This window comes from Xiphias gladius, chromosome 11 (genome assembly GCF_016859285.1).
Source record: "Xiphias gladius isolate SHS-SW01 ecotype Sanya breed wild chromosome 11, ASM1685928v1, whole genome shotgun sequence".
Taxonomy (NCBI): domain Eukaryota; kingdom Metazoa; phylum Chordata; class Actinopteri; order Istiophoriformes; family Xiphiidae; genus Xiphias; species Xiphias gladius.
The window spans coordinates 505,690-525,449 of record NC_053410.1 but is presented as its reverse complement, the minus strand read 5'-3'; the positions used below and the strand labels follow the sequence as shown (position 1 = coordinate 525,449).

General features: G+C 40.3%; 1 protein-coding gene across 6 annotated transcripts in view; it reads left to right on the top strand.

Moving 5' to 3' along the window:
* si:dkeyp-121d4.3 overlaps nt 1-17,958 on the top strand; it is a 28,407-nt gene extending 10,449 nt beyond the window's left edge. For 3 of the 6 annotated variants that reach the window (XM_040139669.1, XM_040139664.1, XM_040139663.1), the window contains 7 exons: nt 1,181-1,285; nt 1,497-1,634; nt 2,383-2,490; nt 2,764-2,801; nt 3,096-5,589; nt 5,985-6,096; nt 14,046-15,067. In XM_040139669.1, the coding sequence (XP_039995603.1) occupies nt 1,181-1,285; nt 1,497-1,634; nt 2,383-2,490; nt 2,764-2,801; nt 3,096-5,589; nt 5,985-6,096; nt 14,046-14,662 (3,612 nt within the window). In that variant the 3' untranslated portion in view covers nt 14,663-15,067. Of the gene's footprint in view, nt 1-1,180; nt 1,286-1,496; nt 1,635-2,382; nt 2,491-2,763; nt 2,802-3,095; nt 5,590-5,984; nt 6,097-6,262; nt 6,278-6,730; nt 12,072-14,045; nt 15,068-16,343 lie in introns of those variants that run through there. The other 3 variants (XM_040139667.1, XM_040139665.1, XM_040139668.1) reach the window with 3 other exon arrangements.
* The last annotated feature ends 1,802 nt before the right edge of the window (nt 17,959-19,760 follow it).

Sequence of the window (19,760 nt, the reverse complement as noted above, 5' to 3'; positions counted from 1 at the left end):
TCAGCAGCGGGGTCTCAGAGTCTTGAAAAGCTTTGAATTAAGTTTATTCAAAAAAGGCCTTAGAAGATATTAAAAAGTCTTTCATATTTTCTCTACCGTAGGGGAGGCTAGTTATAAAGAACCGGTTTTAGCCTTCGATTTTAGCAAAAACGGACCAAATGTAATTTATTTATATATGGACCTTTTTAAATTGATTAATCCATCCATTCATTCATCCAGCCATTTTTGTCCCCTAATCAAGCTTATTTTTAATGATTATTTAATTATATTACTAGGAATAATCGTTATATATATACAGCTGACAAAATGGGATTCAAATGTCAGTAAACTAATCCACTAGGTAAATATTTCTAGGTCTCATCATCCTTATCATGGTTTTTATTTATCTTTCATACCTTCATACCAGTATGATCATGAAACAAACTATTAAATTAAACTCTGTGTGGTTTAAAAAGGTCCAAGAAGGTCTTAACATTTAATTTGGTGAACCTGCAGAAACCCTGAGTCTGACTTTCTAATTTTACTTTTTGATGAATTGAAATGTTTACAAAAGCAGGCAGTGATATATTGGATATCGTAATAGCAAATCCCCAAAAGAGGATTTATTTTTCACCGAGGTGCTGCTGAAGTATTTGCTGCTAACACTAACATTAATTTCTCCTGTTGGTAACTTCACTGTCAGCTCACACGACAACATCTTATATGAATAGCAAAGTTTAAGGAACGACTATCTGCAAATTTAGTGACTCGGCTGCATATTTTTCCATACTTTAAATGTGATGTAAAGATCTCAGGCAGCGTTGGACATTGTAGAGTCTGACATTTCTTTCAGCATGAAAATGTTTTTCAGCCGATGTTTCACAGTTTCAATTCGAACCAAATCAATTTCTGAAAAACTTAACACAAAATATAGGTGGGGTCTGTGGTTGGGTATCGATGCAAATGTATCTCTGACTTTTTCACCGGTTTTCTGATATGTTATGGTTGGTCTTTCCACCTCTAACTACTTGTAAACTCAAGAAAGGCGAGTGTGTTTGTTTTTGAAGTCAGACTCTGTTGTGTGTCTTGTATACAGCAGCCTTCGCTGTACTGAAACGACCAGCTGCTCCAGGAAACTGGAGTTTGTTTCTTTGTTTCTTTAATGGTAAATTTCTGATGCTGAACTGTTTGATCTGTTAAGGTGCGTTTCAACATCGCCACCCACCGGGAGACCAAAGAGGAGCGAGCGACCTACGTGGAAATTCTCCCCGACTCCTTCGAAGAGTCGACTGAACAACGTCGACATGTAAGACTTTTAAACAACCCTCCACTCATATATTATTCTGAGCCAGCGATTTGAAAACTAAATAACCTGGGAGGTTGACTTGTGTTTGGTTTACAGAGCAGCTGCAGAACCAAACTTTAACAACAGAATGGGAATGAATGTCAATCCAAAAAGCAACCAGTGTGATGGGTTTTAATTGTTTGGGTGTCTGATGTGATGTTTTTCTAACCAGGGCATCGTGATCGAGTTCTCGGAGGACTCTGGACTCATCAAGTGCACTCAGAACCCCCAGCTCTTCTTCCACATGTCAGAGGTGATAGAGAAGAAGAAACTGGAGCTGAACGAGAAGGTCGAGTTCAGCGTCGTCCCGGTGAGTCCTCCGCAACCTTCATCCTATTCAGTTTGACAGCAGAGGCACTTTGACAGGAGGCTCAGGGTTGAAAAAACAATTGGAAAGTTAGGTTACTTCAGGGCAAGAAACTGGCAAAGTTTGTTGAAAGCATTCAGATATCCTTAACCAGAACTACCCAGGACCTGTGGCTGCAGGAGAGTCAGAAATACAATCAATAACTAATTTGAGGATTTTGTTTATACTCTTCATTGCAGCATTCAAAGTTCTGCATCACATTTTCCCCATTTTACTAAATAATAGTGTCTTCTCACTTGCCTGCAAGTCCTGGGAAAGCTTTCAAACGTTTTACGTGTCATTACCCAGGTTCATGGCTTTTGGTAGTCTTGCTTTATTACAAAGTTTTACACCCTGACTTCAGCTTTAGAGCTTTTTAGCCATTATGAATTTCTTCTATTGAAAAAAATAAACCAGTTTGCGAGGTGAACAGCTACGTTCACCATGTAACTGCTCTTACTCTCCATTTTCTAATGTGTATTTTAAACCAAAAAAAGTCCTTACTTAGACCCACCTCGTTCTAAGCAGCAGCAAGCACTCCATCCAGATAGTCTGTTCAGTTTTTCTCAGATAGTCTCAAATGTGAGATTACACATTCCAGTAGAGGATGTAGGACATGACACTCCAAAGGCTAAATCAAGTATCCTGGGTTGTATAATGTATTTTATCTTTAACATTTCTGAGTAGAAATGTCCATTATTGTTTCTCCAAGCATGAAACGGCAGAGGGGGGGACCCAGGCCATCAGGATAAAACGTTACACAGAGAGTGTTTTCTTCCCCGTTCGGAAACTTGGCGGTGTTGGGGCAAACAAAGGAAAGGTAAATAGGACTGTTTTTATATTTATACAGATACGGAATTCGCGCTAGGCAAAGAGTTAAGAGTTACTTTCATGGACTTTTTCCAGTCTTCTGCTTTTAACAGTATAAAAGCCTTAGACTGTTTCTTTTGCATGTTGCAATTTATGTGCAAAATATTTGTCTGATATTAATGCAACTTCCACTTAATTTCAGAAATGCAAGGCTGTACTTTCATTTTAGCAGAAGTAACTGTTTTTGTGACTTTGTCTATTATATGTTTGTCTCCTTTGGTAGATGACCATCAAACTGACAAAAGCTTCAGAAGACACAGAGTGAGTTATGAACTCATTTATTTATTATTATATTATTATTTATTTATCACTGGCAGGTGTGCAGAACAAAATGCCTTGGAATGATCAGGATGGTCTAATATGTTTCTGGAAAGTTCTTGTTCCTATATAATTAAAATCTAAAATCCTTTTTCGTATGTAAATGTTATAGGCTCTAACTGAACAACCCTTTTTTCTTATTTACATCCACATAGGATATATAGAAATACAAACTTTGTAAGAATCCTAATAAGAAAAACCTATCTATAACGTGTCTTACTTACTTTGACATTTCAGGAAGGAAAAACCAGAGACAGATAAGCTGAGGGCGGTGGTGAAAAATCTTAGAGCGCAGGACAGCAAGACCAGTATCAACAGACGGGATTACAGTGCCACTCGGCGTAGATATGGCCGCAGCAGGAGCAGAAGTAGGAGCGGGAGTCCGAGTAGGAGTAGAGCTAGGAGTAAGAGTAGGAGTAGGAGTAAAAGTAGGAGCAGGAGTCCACCCAGAGACCAGTTTGGACGTATCATCAAAAGGAGACGCAGCACCAGCATTGACCATGATCGTAAAAGCAGCAGGTACAGGCAAAGCCGAGAGAGGTCAAGCAGGTGCACCAGAAGTGGCACTAAGAGCCGCAGCAGAAGCCGAAGCCAAAGCAAGAGCTCCAGCAGGAGTCGGAGCAGGAGCCGCAGCCGGAGCAGGGAAAGGGGCAAGAACAAGGCCGGTAAGAAGAGGAGCAAATGCAGCAGAGACCGCGAAGAAAGTCACAAGAGGAGGAGGGACCTGAGCCCTCCTCTTAGACGTGGCGGAGTCATGGATGACGAGCTGGCGAGGAAGAAGCGGGAGCTGGAGGAGTTGAACGAGATGATTGCCTACAAAAAGTCACTGGTGGACATTGACCCCAGAGTACTGGACCCTGGACAGAGGACCTGCATTGACTACGACCATGGTAGGATCGCCATGCCACTCACTGAGTATAAACCAGTCCGGTCCATCCTGAAGAAAAGACCCGAGGGACTTGAGTACCACCATCGTCCTCCTCAGCCCTATGATGATCCTTATTATGACCGGCCATACAGTCCTTACCCAGAACGGCGGTACGGTGACCGCTACGGTGATCTGTATGTCAGCCGTCCCTACACTGATCGCCCTTATGGTGACCGTCCTTATGGTGACCGTCCTTATGAAAATCGTCTCTATGGTGAACCTCCCTTTGGTGGCCCTCCATCTGCCAGCCATCGTTACACTGATCGCTACGATGTTTATGATGAACCCTATGACGATCACTACTATAATCCAGTTTATACGGACAGACCTTACATTGATCCATATCACCCTGTAAAACGGAGCCAGTCTCCAGAACCCCGGGGTCCCTCACCTTCTTCACTGTCAGCTGCCTCCAATCAGTCTTCCTTGACTCATACTACTGCCACTTCATCTTCCCAACCCCCTTTCAGACCTCCTTCTCCCACAGAACCACCTCCTAAAAGCCCTTCTCCCAGATTGAAGAACCCAACACCACGTCAGTCACCCCCAGCTGAGAAACCACCCCTGGACCGTTTCCTTGACATGCTAAATAAAAAGGTGGATGCTGAAAAGAAATCAGAACCGGTTCATGTTAATGACGACCTACTGCCTCATGAGCGGGCGCTTCAAGATGGTGGGGGGTTCTCTCGGATTGTGGGGTTGGCTCAGGAGCAACCCAGCAGCATTCGAGCTCTAGAAGGGGAAAAGAAACAACTAAGCCCTAAACGGTCCTCAGTAGAGAGAACAAGCGAGGAACCAAAGAGCAAGACAGAACCCTATGACAAGATCCAGAGTCTACTCCGTACAATCGGCCTGAAGCTGAGTACCGGAGATGTGTCCAAACTGGCGAGCCGAGCCCAGGAGAAAATCTACAGCCCGAAGTCCTCATCCACAGAAAGAGAGACTTTGTCATCCCCAAGAGAAGAACTACAAATGAGTAGAACAGGTTCAGTTGAATCTGATCACATCCATTCCCCCTCCCCTGTCAGGTCCTCCAGTTTGGAGCCGCTCAGTAGACATAAAGCTGTCTCGGAGTATGAAGGATTCCTGGACCAGCAGGAGTTGGAAGTGCTAAAGAGAGCGCAACAACTGCAGAGTCTTACCAAGACAATGGGGAGCACTCCCTCCACCACTTCTCCAAAACCACCTCCTGGGCCCCCGCCTGTTCAATACCAACGTCCACCTCCGCCAGTCAACTGGCCACTTGGAGTCACCACCCAGGTTCTCCCAGAACAGAGCTCCACAACCCCCAACATGGGCAGTCCAACTGCTGATCAACCACCCCAGAGATTTGGATTTCCTCCGGGACCTCCACCTGGTCCTCCTCCTGGACCTCCTCCACGGCGTCCTGGGCAGCCTCCTCCCGGACCTCCTCCTGGACCTCCACCCAGGCGCCCTCCTGGACAACCTCCTTTCACCCCACCCTCCAGTCATGCAGTCCTTCCTTTTATTGACCAGCCTCTCATAGTTCCGTCCCCTGACTCCTCCAGTCCTCTGCAGCCTTTAACCACTGCCACAGTGACACAGACACCACCATCAACACCAGCAGCATCGAGTTCTGCAGGCAATGACCAATCAGCCATCTCTACAACAGTGGCCAGATGCCTGAAGGTCATAGAGACGGTTAAAATACTGGCTGTGCAGCCACCAGCCAAACCAGTCAAATCAGTTCAGTTCAGTTTGCCCACAGAGTCTCCATTGGCCTCCAGTTCTCAGACTTCACCAGAGACAGACGATGACATCAAGACAAAGCAGAAGGAGAAGGTATGATAAGCAGTGGTACTAGTGTACTCAGACCTTTAACTTGAGTAAAGTAAAAGTAAAAAAGTACTGGTAGATGTATTCAAGAAGGAAAAGTAAGGAAACTCTTTGGGAAGATTAAGAATGGTTCATTGCACCGATAACAGGGGTGTGGTAAAATGGCTGGCAACTTAAGTACAGTTTCTATTGGATGATAACTAATTTTTCTTGTCTTTGGAGCATCCATTTCCGAATTTGTATCTGTTATCAGTAATCCAAATAGGTTATTTTTCTTACCCACATGTATTCCTAGGTAATCTAGACAGAGAGTGCATTGAATAAACCTTAGAAATGATAGAAGACCTCCATGTTTCAACTGATAGCATGTAACCATGACAAGGCATTTGTTTATGTTGCAGCTGGATTTGTATAACCAGAGGATTTTGGAAAAGAGGGAGCAGCAGTTCCAGGAGATGCTAGTCCGCAAGAAACAAGGAGAGAGGAGCAAGGATGGCACACTGATCTCCCCAGGTATCAGATCTTGATGAATTACATGGACATTAAAATTAACTAGCAATCTTTGAATTACAGAAATTTATGAGTTTAGCATTAAGTAAGGTTATATTCTCGCCGGCTTCAAAGATGTACATTTTTATGTTAACATTTTACAGCTGCATGCCATTTATATTACTTTTAGGGCTGAAGAAAAAAGGTAAACACCTTGTTTTTCTTTTCTTTTATTTACCTAGACAGGTACTTTGAGCTGAATAAAATAGATTTCTTTCTCCCAGTTTTATCCAGGCTTTGGTGAGGAGGACAGAAGTACTTTATTAGCAACATAACCAGAGATGGATTCGGTAGAAATGTTAAGAAGATAAGATGTTAAGAGGATAACATGATGGAACTATTGCTAAGTTTTGTCTAGATCTAAGTATACATACGATAAGCAAGGCCTAATTAGCTCTGCGATAGAGAGCAGTCCAGTGCTAAGCTAGATTTATGAGTCTCTGTCGCTGCGGCCTTGCAGTCTCATCATAGATTCCAACAAGGTAGGAACTGATTCAGAATTTAGCACAGGATTCCACTCAGTTGTTGTAGCCCCACCATAATGCTACACAGATGTTATGTGCATTATTGAGGTGTGTCTTTTTTCACTTTGTGATAGAGATGGATGATCACAGCAAGTTTTGTCCTGGATTTGGCTTTGCTGATATACATTTGTGTAGCAGCTCTTGTGCTCGCCCAGTAGCACCAACATATGTTTGCATTATTACGGAGTTGCAGTCAGCTACAGTGGAACGTCTGCCGTATGAATCGAGCCTCCGCACATAGATACCGCTACACCTTGACACGGAGCCATAAAGTTGTCTTTAAGGTTACCTAGACGTCTTAAGTGCATTGCAGTGGTACAGAGATCAGTCATTTTTCTGCTACAGAGGTCGGTCTTTCCACTGCACACGTTAGCCGAGCCTAGTGGTTCGTCCCAGCGATCAAGAAAAGAAGCCAACTACAATCCCAACTGCACAAAGTAAATCTTTTTCCTCTTCATTTTGTGACTCCATTGGTATCTAGCTTTGAAGACACTCATTTGAGTCCAAAAAGCACTGTGTAGTCAGATGAGATTATGAGAGGTTAAGATAGACATGTTTTGAGTAAGGTTGGGTTTTGTTTGAAAATTTTCAAAATACTAGAGCTCATACAGTATCTAAGTTCCAGTACTGATACCAGTACTAGATATATTTTCATACTTTATTCGATTAATGTATAATTAAACAAAACTACGAATTTAACCAAGCATTTGATATCGACTTCCGTACCTTACAGTTTTTAGTACTTGACACTACAGACACATTTCAGTCAGTTCAAGAAAATGATTTAGGTGTGATATCCAGCCTTAGTAGTTAGCTAGACACGCAGTTAGAGTGATACTTTCAAGTAAGGTAGTTTTTCTAGGTTTGGTCTAGAATTGCCGTTTCCAGCTTAAATACAGTTGCACTCAGTGGTCGCTCAGTTGGTACACCTTCCACTTGTTAAGAAATCTTCCTCGACCAAATGTTGAATCTCGTGCTTAGGCTTTACCACAACACGCAGCAGGATAGTTAGAGTTGCATCGGAAAGGTCCAAACTACAAGGCCTAGAATATTTTTGGATGGATACAAGAACCAAAATACCTCCAGTCCTCATCCATGAGAGGTGTCAGAGATGAGTTTTAAGACATACTCAGTCCCAGAACATATGCAATGTGAAGAAGACAATTCTGGCTTTGACTTGTGTCAGTCAAGAACAAAAAGAGGAAGCCACAGTGGTGCATGATCATTAAAACGGACTAAAAAGTTGGAAATTGTAACTTGATCCAGTAGATTTCATGAATTCAATTTTTGAAATTGAACTTACTGATGCAGGCTTCTTCTGCTTGTCCGTGTTTGTTTTATATCATATTGTTAAAGTTGGGTTGGGTTGTTCCCAAAATTTATAGGTAACTTTTGAGTGATTAGAGAATTCATACTCAATATTTCTATCTATGTTCTGTTACTGACTACCTTTCAGTATGTAATGATTACATCCACATGAGGGCGTGGCCTCCATGGTATAACTCCTTCTTGCCATTAGAACTGAAGAAGCCATTCATATGAACAACAAAGCATCTTTCACTCTTCAGTTGCGCTCCGGTGGATACTTTGATTTTGATTAGATAAGGATGCTAAAGGACTTTCTCAAACATTGCATTCTGTCAAAAAAAAAAAAAAGATCTCAGCACAGTACCCATTACTAAAAAGCTGTACTTAAACAGTGACCACTGAGTGTATACATAGTACAGCTAGCTTGAAATGAAACTGCTAAGCTTGGATTTGATCTTCTCATTCACAATAAAACACTGTAAAGACAGAGATATCAAACCTGCTACATGCTGCTTTTCGCACAAAGCTAGAACTCGCCTTCAGCGTCCAGGGTCAACATTGTAGGAGGAAGACCAAGATAAAGAACAAAGCCTACTAACGACTCAGTCTGTACTACAATCGTAGTACTAAGAGGTAGCTCTAGGTATGTAGTACTTTGGTAGTACTACTCATTTCTACTTAAAGTTGGCTAGTAGCTCTTTTATGTCAACTAGTTTAAGTAGCTGACACTCTGCTACAAAAAAGGTCTGCTACAAAAAAAGACTTGAAATGCACTCAAAACAATACTCCAGACTTCATGTAGATCATGTTTTGTGCAGCCTGAGGGTAACGGCATCAGGAGCACATCTGGTCTGAGACTCAGTGGGCCTTCAGGTGTAGATGGCTTTTAAAGATATGGCTTTAATAGTCCAGGGCATAGTCTAGTAAGAATTGCAGAGATGTGAACATCCAGTGTTACCGTAATTTTAGGAGTGAATATAAGAGCAATTCCAAGACTAAAATACCATAAGGAAAATTCAGAGGGTATACAGGTTTTTATCTATTTCTACATGTGAATTGTAGGAATGGTTTTACTTCAGCACCTTGACTTTAGTAAATTACACGGCTATATCACATCATTTCGGTTTGCTTAGAATTTCATACAGCTGTAACATTCAGCTTTTATTACAGTGAAATTACATAAATCTTATATATAGAAAACAAAGTTGTTTTTTTTAACATTTCATCCATGAACTCTGGTCCATCTGCTAAACAGAAATGTAGGCAATGTTCACAAAAGCCTTACGAGTTTTTTACTGAGCCTTTCTACATCAGCTTTACTCGTCCTGGAGTAACTGAAGCTGTTACAGCAGCTTGCCTTCTGATTTTTTAACAAGTTAATGTAGATTGTTTATTGCTAGTAAGTCACATTCCCCAGATGTTTTTGTTTTGTTTTTTTTGTCTACAGAATTTTGTGTTGTACATCGAATAAAACGAATATTGCATTTCCTTTGGTAAGTCCTTGAGCCAGGTCCTAGTAAACCTGTTCCATGGTAAGTCAAGTTTTCACAATTCTGTTTGCGTCAAACAGAGAGCTGTAGATACGTTTTCTGGATATCCAGAAAAGTGACATTTTAACAGAAGATCCAGAAGACTACTTGTAATTGTGACCAAAGTAAAGCGTTCCTGATTCATTTTCAGTGAAAGAAGTTTCAACACATTAAAATTATTTATTTGGATCAGAACTACCTGCTTTGTGAGCCAGGTAGTCCCACATTTTAACAATACACTAGAAGATGTCGTACTGCTAAAACAGAAGCGGTTGCAGGTTGTTTTATGTTGTTACTGCCTCTGAGTTGTGATGCCGCTGATGGTCAGAAATTAGTTCTGTTAAGTAATTTGACAATTTAGAAGATTAAACTTAATATTTCTTAGGAAGAGCTCCATATGTGAGTGAATCAACACGAACACTAGAATGCTACATTTGTTAATTTGGTTAAATTTGCTAAGATGTAAATTCTTTTCTAGGGATGGGAATCAAGAACCGGTTCCAGTTGAGAACTGGTTTGAAATTGTCTGAACCATCGGAATCGCATGCCTCCGAGTTTCAGTTCCTTTTTTTGCTGGGGACATGATTTTCTGACAGCTGCGAATTGCAAAACAACGACGTCAAACTCGTGCGTCTGCGCCGCTCGAAACTTGACACAAGGAGTCATGGCGGAGAGGAAGAAACGTTCCAAAGCATGGCAGCATCCCATACATAGGCTCTACTTGGGCAGTCCGCCAAGGTAGATTAGGACCTGCCCAGGTAGATAAAATCCCTTGGTTTCATCTGGGGCAAATCTGACATTAAAACGTCTTATTTCACTCTTTTCAAACTAACTAATTTCTGGCCAAACACCTGTCTGAGTTGTGTGCGCTGCTGTAACTGACCGGGGACTAAAGGCTTTTCTGTGTGCAGCCGCCCAGCTAGCATCTACTAGTAGCATGCATGCGAGGCGTTTAAGGAACATCGGTCAGTCACATCAGTCACACGCCAAAGCGTTCACCACCACAAGTTGATTCTCAACCTGTGGTAAACACTGTACGGCTTTATTTCACAAAGAGAGATGACAGCAGTTCTAGTTGTAATGCTGTAAAATTACATTTTCAAGTAAGAGTGGAAACGCAGGCAATATGCTGAAACATCTTTCTATGTATCATGGCCTTAAATTCCAGGAATGCCATGTGTTTGACACTACGCACGAGTGCCACTGCTTCCCAACCGAGCAGCACGTCCGTTACTGAGGGTTAAATATCCCATGTTATAAAAACATTAGCACCACACAGGCAGGTTTAACAGATTTTTTCTGACTAAGAAAACCTATATTCAACCAAATGCTGTACAAATATTTTTTGTCATTTCATTCATTTTGGAGGATGACAGACTCAGAGATAATAGTTAACAGTTGCATTAATGCTGAAAACCTGTGTAAGACCACTTTTTTTCCACCCAGAAAATTGATCATTAATTTTTAAGGGAACTGCTAAAGAATCAGACTGATAAGCACAATCGATAATGGCAATGGTATAGATAAAATCTTATTAATTCCCACCCCTAATCTTCTCAGCTCCTGATGTGGCATCACATCCCAGAGTGTACATATTATTTTTTTATTTTTTGTACTACTAACTGCAACACTAGATATTAGCTGCTGTATCTTAAATTGATGGCACAATTAGATGTTTTGCCAGAAGAGAAAGATATGCTTTTACTTCACACTACTTGACATTTGTAAACACCGTTGTAGTCAAGTCACCAAAGCTCAAGTCCAAGCTGAGTTCTGGTTCTTCTGTGTTTTACTCCAAGTTCACATCAACAAGTCGATTAACACAAGGCCATATTAGAGTCATCGAATTCATGGCCAGTAACAAAGGTCATGGCTGAGTCACTAAGGTATGGTTGGCGTGTCCAAAACATTCCTGAATCAGAGTTAACCTCTGAGTTGAAGACAAGAGTTCTCGCTTCACTAGCTGGCAGTCTTATAAGCAGTAGCCAATTATTCTTTTATACCATACCAAAAAAATAAAATCTGTTCTGCAGGCTTCTATATATTTTCCATTTTTGCATGGCCAAAGATGATTTACCAGAGCTGAACTAGCTTGTCTTTTTAGTCTGTGAAACAAATGTTAGCTCAGGAAGCTAACATAAAGAGCTTTCACCACAGGGATAGGGGTTTTCAGTCACTTATCCTTAGCATTAACAGTATGTGATGCAAACTTACTGTTAGTCCGTCATTAACTCTGTAAATGGCCAACTCTGTAACTGATTTTTCTTACAATATACTTTGAGTAATATTAAATAGCATCTTATCCAAGCTAAATTTGTTTACTTTTTAATAAGCTTTGTCTACTGAGTAAGTTCATCACATCAGTGTATTAAACTATAACTTAACTTTGCGTTGGGAATGTAAGAATTCTGAGTCATGAGCTCCCTTTTCCTCTCAATCTGCGAAACCTCCTACGTTAGCTCAGGAAGCTAATGTAGAGAGCTTTCACGTCATTGAGAGGTCAGCTGGATATCGTTAGCTTTAGCAATTTCAGAGGCGATTTACTGGTAGTCTGTCATCAATACGGTAAGTGGTCAACTCTATATTTTGAGTAATATGTTTAAACATTTTTTAAATAAATTAATCCCACTGATCATCACAAGTCTGGGCTGTGAACTAGCCTGTCGTTTTAGTACATGAAACAAATGTTACAAATGTTCCCAGGTTGTCCATCAAATGTCACCAGCTTTTCACCAGTTCGTCAGAGATGTTAAAATTTCGAGTCCAGTCACTGAAACTGGGACTAGGATTAGACCTGGTTGAGAGTCGAGGATACACCATAAAACTCCAGGTAGATATCAGAGGTTCATAGCCAGTCGTTATTTCCACTACCTGCCACAATCTAATATGTGTAAATGTAAAATACGGTCTATGTAACAGGTTGTATAGATATTTTCAGACTCGAGGGCTTGGGAAAACCATTTATCCAGACAGTTTCAGGTCTCTCTCTGCTTTTATTCAGTCTTTGAATTAGCACAAACAGTGTCGTGTGTCTTCAGTCGGTGTTTGAACACTTTTGCAGTTCCGTCACCCAAGCGACAGTAGGCCATCTGTCACTCCTCTCATTTTTGTGCATTTAAATCTACCGTGATCTCTGTCACGCAGTGAGTCTCATCTTTGCATTTAACTGTGCTGCTCAGGTAACTTCTGTTATCAGTCCTGTGACTGTCCACAGGACCGATAACCACACTCCAGTTTAGATCAGTTTGGTTTAGACCAAAGTGGAGATGATGAGGCCCAGTATGGAGTCGGGGAACAGAAATGGAAAATGTTAAATGTCCAAAATAACATACAGAGGAATACCTAGTCTTGCCTCTTTAGCCTCTTCTTATTTGAAATGTGCAACAGAATTGGATTTTTAGTGTCCTAAGCATGCATCCAGTTAACTTTAATTTGAGATTCAATTCCATTTCCTTTCTCTAAACGAAATACTGGACCCTGAATTAACCCTCAAACCATAAGAAACTTGGAATAATGGGGTATGTACATACAGTAAACTCAGCATTTAGCTAGGGAGATGATAAAATACACAGCTAAAAGTCTGCTAGATTTATTCAAATTTTTACTTTGATGTGAAGTATTTAATCATTTACTCAATTTTATTTTAACGTGCTCAGAGGGTTTAAAATAAGTTGTACATTGCAGAATGGCAATATTTATTGTCTTGACAGTGAAGGTAGGTGATCATTTTTGATCTTTTCACAATGTTTTAAAAATCACAATATAATTGTCCGTAACGCATCTGTCACTAATATTACATTAAACTGAACACGGAGTATTAAATATTCACAATGATACATTTACTACAAAAACTTTTCTGTGAAGTTATTTTTCGTTTTTGCATTAGTACGGTTTTGGGTTATCACTACATCCAAAAAAATCAAACTGTTAACTATAGAACCTGACGATTACCTCTCCTGATGCAGTGATTATTACATTAGTCAATTACATGAAGGATATAGTGAGCTAGAAAGAGTTAACAAATAAGAAGGTGCTCTACAACGAATGTTAACATAGCACAAAGTCAGCAAAATGTTAGCAAAAAGGTAGATGATAGAAACGGCTACAAACAGATTGAGAGGGCAATTTTGCACTGAAAATATTAGTAAATATTTTGCACTGAATAATTTCTATTTTGCACTGAAATAATAGTAAATATTGGTAGTTGTATCCCGTAAAATATCTAGTGCTGTTTTCATAAAGATCAACTGGGTTTAGTCAAACAGTTAGATTTCAGCTGGACATCTGAGTCTAGTGGACATCTGTCCATCTTCTTCCAGAACTTCTGGATTTTGCCCATAGTGGATCTGCTAGAAGACCATTTTGAGAGCCAAACAGTTATTGGCCAAAGTCTACAGCCCAGTCTAACAGATCTTTGTGAAACCAGCCCAAGGACTAATGTAAAGTATTGATGGTCCTTAGAGGTCCAATGCGAGAGTTAGTTTGGGACCATCTAGTGAAAAAGATTCTTAAGGCTTTGTGTCTTACAAATGTATTATGTTGAAATTTGTAGGCAAACCGATCAGCAGCGAGCCCAGGAATGTTTGGATTTGTGGTCATTCGCTGGTGTACTGGGCCGAGTCACGAGCCAAGTCTCCAGAGGTAGGTATGCAGCTGGGCATGGACCCCAGCAAGGTGACCGTCTGGTGGAAGGGCACCCAGGGCATGACATGGTCCCAGCTCCTGCCCCAGCTCCACCAACTGAAGGTCACCTGGCCCAACCCGGACGTCCTCATCATGCACCTGGGCGGCAACGACCTGAGTACTGACAGCCCCACCGACCTGCTAGCCTCTGTCAAGAAGGATCTGACCTCCATGAGGAGCATCTTTCCACAGTGCATCCTCGTGTGGTCCAACATCCTTCCTCGAAGGGTATGGCGCCACTCGGCTGACACCCACGAAGTCGATCTGGTCCGGACCACAGTGAATCGCAGGATCCAGAACATCATCTCGGAGCTGGGCGGCACTTCGCTGACCCACGACAACATTCGGTGCGGCGCAAACACGGGCCTGTACCGGGCCAACGGTGTCCACCTGTCCCCCAAAGGCATCGACGTTTTCAATCTCAACCTTCAAGATTTTCTGGAGAAGTGGGAGATGGAGGTGAACAAGGCCTCAGAGAAAAGTTAAGAGGTGTATCGGTTATTTTCTGTCGTTTTTATGTCTCTCTTATTTCTAATGATAGCTTGGCAGTCGCATTGATTCAAATGACGGCATAGATTTTATTCATGCTCATAAAACTCCATCTTTAAAACATCCTGTCATGTGTTTGTAGTTTTACCATGGAGGAACTTCAAGCTTAACTGTTAATCCCTGTTTGTCTGATTTGAAACAATAAACTCGATATCAACTGATCTGCTGTTGTCCCTCAGTCTTTTATCATCCGTAATGAACAAAATGTCAGAACCTGTAGTTATGGATATTATTTTTAACACAAATTCTCTCTATGTTGATTAGTTAATGTTATACGACAGATTTGTGGAGACAGTGTTTATAATGTTGCACATACAGAGTTGTTACTATTGCAGGTAAATGCGATTCAAATAAAAATGGGTTATGATTAGTGATATGATTTTGCTTTGTGTTTGTTTTTGGTTGAAAATAAATAATTCAGTCAAGACTTGCTTTTATTTAGTGCTGACCCAATGTGTTGTAGTAAAAATTTGCACATTATTTGAGAATGATATTTGTCATGACAGACTGCACACTTTATACTGTTAAATGTTTATTTTTGCTCAAATGATGAGGCCACATTGTTAAACGTGTTGTCAGAAGCAAATTATCCAGATTTATTCAAGACAATGAGCAAGTAAAGATTGAAATGCTCACCAGTTGTATCCCTCTCACACGAGTCCACTCATTTGTCTTTTTCAGTTTCTCGTAACAGAAGTGAGGAATTTTATTGTAATTTAAAAATTCCATCTTATTTACATTTTTTAAAAGTGATGCCACTGGATTGCCACTATATTTTCAAAGCTGAAGAGTTTAGTGTGAAGTCATTGTTATCCAGCACAACGTATGAGGACCAAGTTATATTACATTCAGTTGACATTTATTAATAAAGATACACTCATCCGCTCTGTTCCTGTTCTTAGAGTGGTCTGGTCACTGACTAGATGATGGTCAAAGAACCACAAACACAGTTACTCAGTGACGGTTGTCAGACAAAACCCCCTTTGAGGCCTAAAAGGCAACATGCAATAAATTCTTCCATGTGCTTCATCTTGACCATATTTTAAAATATGATGATGATAGATGAATAGATGACCATCAAGTTTTGTTTCCGATCCCATTAACCACCGATGGGGCAGGTTATCAGACTCAGAGTATGACAAACTGTCAAATATCTGGTCCGATTCATTTTGTGGACTTCGATACTCAGCTCGTTCCTGATTTAAATTGTTATTTTGTCAAATTTCGACTGTTTTATCCAGACAGAAGTTCGCATTCACTAGTGTTTTGACAATACTTAACATTGCTGGCTTTTTCTGTTCAATGGAAAAAAGGGTTTAGTAGAAAAATGCCTATCTTTCTCTTAGGTGTTGTACCATGTCGTATTAGCACGAGTATCAATTACAAACAACACTCAGCTCTTAACCGCTGATGGTGGAAGCCAATACAACGAAATACAACTGTTTACATCGGCTATCACGATAAATTTATTTAATCCCAGAGAAAAGAGTAATTAAGATAATTCTAGTTGCTGTTTTATCGCCCAGCACTGTGTGTGACCACTTTATTCTCCACTGATGTTTCCGAGCTGTGTTGTACCTGTTGGAGCCGACCAGGTGAGTCTTTGTTTTCTATGCAGGTTCCAGTCAAGGTGGAACTCCGGACGACTTGAGGACTCAGCAGGTGAACTGAACACTGCCGAACCATCCGACTTCTCTGCTCGTCAGGCACTGCAGCAGAGTCTGACTTGTCTGCACTAATGTACAGAAATTAGAAAATGTGTCTGTCTCTCTGTTTTGGCTCTGAAAACTGAAACTGCTCAGACTCACCAGGGAACCAGCTTCTCATAAAACTAATTTAAAACGTCCTAATCATCGCTTCATCTCCATGTGATACATTTTTGCACAAGAAAAACTTATTTATTCTTACCAGTGTGGTGACTCAGTCCTAACATTTAGAATAACTTAAGCACCCTCAAAATAGTAAATTTCTAACCTACGATGTACTCATGTTTCTGGGGGGTCTCGGGGACAAAAACTGCTGGTGGGCCCCAGTTATTTTCCCCCAGTCCTCCACCTCTCTTTGCTAACTGCCTGGCCTCAAGGTTCTGCTAATTAAATGGAAATACAATTAGGAATATGCAACATATACACAGCACAAAACTGAAATAATGAAGGTCGTGAAAGTAGATTTTGACACATGGACCCTCCTCAAGACAGGACCTTAAGGTAAGAGAACAAAGTAGGACTTGCTTTACTTCCAAACCCACTTTCAGTTAAAATGAGCACAAACCAATTAAACGCTGGAGCTTTTTTTTTTTTTTTTTTTTTATTAAACATTTTGTAGTTTATCTCGGACTTTTGGTGGCTTTCCTGACAGCTGTAAATGTAGTGATGCGCATAACTGAAACACTAACGTAAAGGCCCAGCTAACGATTGTTTATGTTATTCGTTTGTTTTTTTTTTCCCATAAAATTGAAAATGAATAAAATAGTGAAAAATGTCCTTTATAATTTTGCAGATTCTAATATGATGTATTTAAATGGCTTTTTTTGTACGACACACAATCTAAAAGCAGAAGATGTGCAGGTTACGGTCAACATGACAGAAAAGATACAAATCCTCACATTTGAGAGTCCAGAGTTTGGGGATGTTTGGCATCTCTGCTAAAAAGAAATGAAACACGATCGAAAGAGCTGCTCATTCATTTTCTGTCTGATGACTTTATCTTTCCAGCTTTATACTAAAAGGCAGCTGGAGATGCATGACGCACATCAATACACCTGTGCCTTTATTTTCTTACACCCAGGATTTGCCCCAGTCTAAGTTCCCAGTGTCAGTGCTCGTTGTAGTGTGGACAGTCTGGCCTAAATGATCTGCACCAAGCCACACTGACAGTGGTTGAATTGCCACTAAAGAAACAGATGCATGAATCTACCTTTTTGTTTGCAGAATGTGACTGTAAAGATGGAAACGCCTGTACAATCTAATAAAACTACAACCTTGAAAGTAACACCACCTAGTCAGTCAAGTGTACTGTAGTTCAGTTAAAACGCTCAATTCAGATTCATTCTTTCGTAGCTTTTTTAATTTGCTGTATTTATTTTTATTTAAATGTGAAGATAAAGTTATGTGAAACATACGTTGCTTTCTGTTTTTCTGGACACTCAGTGTTGACAATGAATGAAAAAACACTGTTCTCTCTTTCAGTTTTTGCACAATTTGTTTTGCTCGACGGTCCTTTTCAAATAAAGTTTTAATAAAATTAGTAGTTTTCATTTACCTGAATTTCACAGTAAAAATAAGACGTCACTACTGTAGAGTAAAACAGCAAAAGTCCCAATTCCGTTTTAAAACTCGTAACAAATGATTGTGAAGAAACTGAGATGGTTGTAAATGTTTTGTCACAGCAGTGTATAAACGTTATTGTCCTCCACTAGGAAGTTATATTTAGAAACAAACACAGTGTGTTGTCATCCTGTTTCTCCACTAGTTTCTCAGGTTTTTCTTCGGTCCCCCATCTATGGATACTTTCTGTCCACATGCTTTATATATTTCATTTTTATGTGACGGCTTCCTGGAAAACTGGAGGCTGTTACAGCAGCAGATTAAGTGGAAACAGCATCTCACTGAGACAGAAATAAAGAGGGAATGGTTTGACAGGAAGTAAAATGCTAAAAAAAAAAAAAAAAGTGCTGTTAGAGCAAAGTGGTTCAAGAATATTTCACAGCAGGTGATGTTACATCGTCAGGTGTTATAACCGGATGCTCACCTGGGCACAGACCTGCAGAAAGACTCCGAACAGCTAATCAACTGTACGAGTTGCTGAGCCAAAATATGCCAACAAATTCCTCCACAAGCGTAAGCTGTTATTTTAGTGTTCGGTCAATCTACCGATTATTTTCTCAGTTAATCGATTAATCGTTCTGTCTAAAAAAGAAAACCAAAGTGTCTGAAAATAGAGAAAAAGCCTGTTAGAATGTCCCACAGCCCAACGTGATGTGTTTCAATAGCTACTTCTATTCATCCAACAGTGCAAAGTTGACTGTCACGTACAGTATGACAGAGAAATGCATAAAATCCTCATTTTAGAAGCTGGAACCAGCAGATGTTTGACATATTAGCCGGAAAATAACTAAAACGATTCACTGATCATCAAAATAGCTGCCAGTTCATTTTGAACGACTGAAACGTGGCACAGACGTTGCAGCTCTACTGTTGTGGTATCGGAGTAATGCTGGTGTTTTTGGAATCACGCTCAACTTTGCATGTCTGTCTGCATGCGACCCGGCGCCCCTCAGGCACATTCAGATTTCAGGTATCAGGAATCTGCGTGGTTGGACGCTGAGAGAGGGTGTGAATACCTTTCATTCTGTTCATTTTTATTCAATAAAGATTCACTCAGATGGATCAAAACTCATCCTTTGTGCTGTTTCTCTTCTGGTCATTTGTGTTTAATTTTCATTCAGATGTTTATAATTTTAAAAAGTTCAGACCTTCTGCTGTTCTGTGAACAAAGCTCAGAGTTTTTTCAGCTTCAGAAAAGAATCACATCCCAAAATCTTACTTTGTTTAATATGAAAGATTCATCGTAAGGACCCAGTAAATCTCAGTAAGACCAGGTGGGTTTGTTCCTTGATACAGTGGACGAGTCCAGTCAGGACAGATCGGAGGATTAAAACAGAATTTTTTGAAAAAATGTCTCACTTCACAGGAAAACATCTGATAATTTCTAAATGTTCCTGCGAGTACGTTCTGTCTCTAGTTTAAGGTTAAAATGTTGTGTTTTCCCTTCGTCTTTATATAAGTACAGTTCTCAGGTCTGTGATTATATATCAGCTTAGCTGAAGTCAGTTTAAACAGGCGACATGTATTAACCTAAGACTGATCTGAGATAAGTTTATCTGATTATGTTGAATTCCAGCGAGACGCGTGATGACAACAAATTATATGGTTTGTTGAAGCTGTGGACAATGTTGCCGTCTGCCGCCATATTGGATTCAAACAGAGTATCATGTTACAGTTACATTCAATAACTGTCATTTTATTTCCTTCCT